The sequence below is a fragment of the Pteropus vampyrus genome, unplaced genomic scaffold (genome assembly GCF_000151845.1).
Source record: "Pteropus vampyrus isolate Shadow unplaced genomic scaffold, Pvam_2.0 Scaffold570, whole genome shotgun sequence".
NCBI lineage: Eukaryota > Metazoa > Chordata > Mammalia > Chiroptera > Pteropodidae > Pteropus > Pteropus vampyrus.
In genome coordinates, this window is record NW_011889351.1 from 611,172 (window position 1) to 615,067 (window position 3,896).

The 3,896-nt window shown below is 58.9% G+C and overlaps 1 protein-coding gene across 1 annotated transcript in view; it reads left to right on the forward strand.

The window, feature by feature from the left end:
• SRCIN1 (SRC kinase signaling inhibitor 1) overlaps positions 1-3,896 on the forward strand; it is a 65,298-nt gene continuing 61,402 nt past the window's right edge. Inside the window, exon 1 of the mRNA XM_011384321.2 lies at positions 1-53. Within this exon, the coding sequence (XP_011382623.1) occupies positions 32-53 (22 nt within the window). The 5' untranslated portion in view covers positions 1-31. The remainder of the gene's footprint in view (positions 54-3,896) is intronic.

Sequence of the window (3,896 nt, forward strand, 5' to 3'; positions counted from 1 at the left end):
CCCGGGGCCCCCGCCCCCCGCGCCCCGCCCGATGGGGAACGCTCCGTCCCAAGGCATGTCCCTGTCTCTCTCCTCCCTAATGTGCCTCCATGCTTAAGTGGAAGGTATTTCTGTTTTCTTTGTGTGTTATCCCCTCGGCCGGGGGCGGGGGCGGTGGCCGGGTCGGGGAGGCGGTGGCCAGCGTGGCGAGGGATGCTTCGGGCGCAGGTGTGTGGGGGGCAGGGGACCGCGGCGCGCCGGGTTTGGGAGAAGGACCCGGGCGAGAGAAGTGCTAGGACCTGAGAGGGGGTCAGGGATTGGAGAGGCTGGAGACCGGGTGGGTAGGGCCTCACGAGTCCGGGGGAGGGGGTACGAGGGGTTAAAATTTAAAGGGGTAAGTGTGGAGGGGGGAAGGGTAGGGAAAAGAGGAAGGGGGATGAATCGTGAGGACTGTGGGGGAAGGGAGTGGACCATCCGAGGTTGAAGAGCATGAAGGGGGAGGCGAAGGGTATGGAGAAGTCGGGGCGGGGGAGCATCAAAGGCCTCTCTCTTCCCCAGGTCCCAGAATGGGTTGCACGCACTTGGGTGGTGGTGGCAGGTTCTTCGAGCCAGTCCCCCAGGGAAGGAAGGGGATGAGCGCATTCTGGGGTTGGCTATGTTGCCAGGATACAAGCCTGTATTCCCCACTACCACCAACCCCCCCCTCCCCTCACCTCGAGGCCCTAGCCTTGGAGACCTCGGAGCCTAGGCAGCAGTTGCAGAATCTGGGGACCAGCTCCCTGCTCGGCGGGCGGGTAGGGAGGGGCCACGAGTGGGAGGGGTTGGGGGAGGGGCTATTTGATCTTAAGCCCTCCCCCTGCAGAGGGCAGGGTAGGGCGCCCCCAACTGGGCTGAGCTTCTAGGGTGAGTGAGGAGTTAGGGACCGCTGGAGGCTGAGGGGCCGAGGGCGGGGCTGGGGAGGAGACGCTCCAAGGCTCCCCCTCCCCTCCCACGCACCCCCCTGCTACGTCAGAAGCTCCCGGACCAGCTCCGAGTCCTGTCAGTGGGGGCAGCAGGATGCTGGTGGAAGCAGAGGGGGCCGGCCGGGTGCCTCCGCAGCTCAGCTGGCAGGGCCCAGCGCGGTGTGTGCGGCTGCTAGTGCGAGCGCCCCCGCCCCACCCCGCCCCATGCAGCCCTGGCAGTGCCTCCGGCGCTTTGCCCTGGCCTGGTGGGAGAGGACAGCGGAGGGCAGCGCCCGATCTCCCAGGGAGGAGGCTGGAGCGAGAGACTCCGGGGGCCGAAGGGAGCCAGGTGAGCAGGAACAGAGATTGTGCAAGGAGGGGATCCCAGACTGTCTTTTCCTCTCCCCAAATACTATGCAACCAGAAAGTCCTGCAGCCCCCAACTTTAAGGGAAGTGGGTTTCCGGCCAAAGGCTTTCAGAAGATGTTGGAGCTACTGTTGTTCTGGGGAGCAGATGAGAGCTGGGAGTGGGGGATAGCTGACCAGACGTACAGGCTTGTGGTTCTGAATGTTCCTTGGTTTTGGGTTTGAACACTTGGGGCGAGGCAGGGTGGGGAACTCTGGATATATTGGTCTGGGTGACCTTGAGCCAGCTGCTTTGCTGTCTAACTCTGTGCCTCAGTTTCCCTTATTCTCTTCCATATCCTTCTTGCTGGTCTTAACGAATTGATGCGTTTGATGGAGACTGTCACTGAAAAATGTGAAGCTCTGTCATCATTGGTGGCAGCTGTGATGGTGGTGGTTTCTGGCAAGATTGTGCGTGGGTATGTAAGTGGGGGGCAGTTATGGTTTACGTGTGAGGGTTTTTGCTGTTTCTGGTTGTTGTTGGGGCCACCGTGGGCAAGTGTCAGGGCCTGGCATTCACATGGGAAGGAGAGCTCCAGGCAAGCTGAGAGTTGTTGGGTCAGAGACTTAGCTGGTGGCCTCATATGGAAACAAGGGATGGGGATGAGGGCTCTGGGCATAAGGGGAGAGGGTTCCAAGAATAGGATCTCCTCACCCAGACTGCCTGGCATCCAGGCACCGCTGGCAGCAAGTGTAAAGGCTTTGCCCTGGCTTCCTGCCACCCCGCCTTGGGGACAAGAGGGTCTTTGTCCAGTGCCCCACCCCCGGTTCTGCTTCATCCATGATAGCCAGTTCTATGTGATGACCCTCAGGGCCGGAATGGAGACTCGGGACCCCTGTGTGCTCTGAGGAGCTGGAAGATGAAACTGTGGTCTTCAGGCAGTGCTTAGTGGAGAGAGGGAGCTCTGCTAGGGGAAGGGTCCCTGAGAATGAGGCCTGCCCTCGCCCCAGGATTTCTGCTTGTCTCCTTGCCTCTAATGTGGGGGTTCTGGGGTCTTCATGGCCTAATTCCTGCTGGACTCCAGGTTTCTTAAAGATACAGGGAACAGGGTTGGGTGCTGGGATGCAGAGACTCAGATGCTCTCTGTATCTTTCTCTCTCTCTGGCCAGGGACCGACCCACTCTGGAAAAAGGGTTTAATTAGAACCATTGATTCCTTCTTTGGCTTTGGGCATTGATCTCAACGGTGCGGTCAGAGCTGGCGGGTGGGGGTGGAATGGCTGCTGTCTGCCCAGCGGCAACCTTGGCTTTCGCTGACAAAACCTAAGCTTAAGAGGGAGGGGCTGGGTCTTTGGAAGTACCAGATCTGTTTTAGCCCATCCCCATCCCAAGTTAGGTCTTGGGGAAAGAAGGCAGAGGGGATTGAGGAGTTGAACAGGGGGAGCCATTTGGGGTTTGAGGATCATCCTGAGTAATGGGCCTGGGGCTCAGGAATGGAGGGGCAGCTGTGGTTGGGAGGGGTCCTGTAAAGGGACATCAGGAGGCAATTGAGGGGGCTTGTGGGTGTGAGGCAGGCAGAAAGTGCAGGAAAAGGATCTAGGGCTTGCCATAAAAGCTTCTCTTTCGAGGAATCCCAAGCACTCATCTTCTCCAAGTCTTGGCAAGGAGATCTGATTTCTTCCTTCATTTGTGTCCTCGACGCCCAGAGAGAGACAGAGACTGTCTCCAAGGCCCAGTGGGTCCTGGGCCTGGCCTTTGAGTCTGGCTGCCTGGCAAAGTGGTCTCTGCTTAGGCATGGGGGCTGAGGTTGAGGCTTCTAGCAGCCTCAGATCTGATCTCTGGGCTAGGTGGGAGTTGGGGGACAGACTGTGTCCCCTAAACCCCGGCTGCAGCCGTGGGTGGGCCAGTGCAGGTGCAGGCTTCAATGAGCCACTCAGATGCTCTTTGAAGATTCCCTTGTTGGCTTCCTAGGGCCCATTCAAGCAAAGATAATAAAAATCTGGCTGTCAGCGGGTTTGAGGGCTGCACTTGCTTCCCCTTCTTTCATTCCCAGCTCTGAAAAGCAGAGATGAAGGCTTTGGATTTGGCTGGGAAGCAGCACTGCCTGCCCCGAGGGAAGGAAGGAGGGAGAGAGGGAGGGAGGCATTGGAGGGAGGACTGATTTCCTGGCAGAGGGAGGCATTGCTGCGGAGGTGGCAGAGGGGCAGGGGCATGGTCCCCAACTCCTGCCAGACATCCTCAGTCCTAAGGTCCTATGCCCCACATCCAGGCTTCAGCTTTGTCCTTCAATTTCAGAGGCCGGAAGCCCTCCCCTCTCTGCTCGGCTGCTCCTACAGTCCCCTCTGTGCCCCTCAGTCTCTCTCACTTCCTTCCATGTGACCTCCCCTCTCTCTGCCCCTGTCCTTCATGCTTTCTCTCCCCCTCTGCTCCTCAGTCTCCTCTTTTCTCTCTCTGCCTGCCCCTCCCATCTGTCTTTCTTCCTTTCCTCAGCCTTGGTCCTGCTTTCTAGGACTGTCTGGAAGGTTGAGAAGCCAAATTGCCGAGTGAGAGGGCAGCCACAGCAGTGGGAGGGATGGACCTGGGTAGATTATTATGGTCTGTCAGGTGCCATAGTCATCAGAGTCCAGGAAG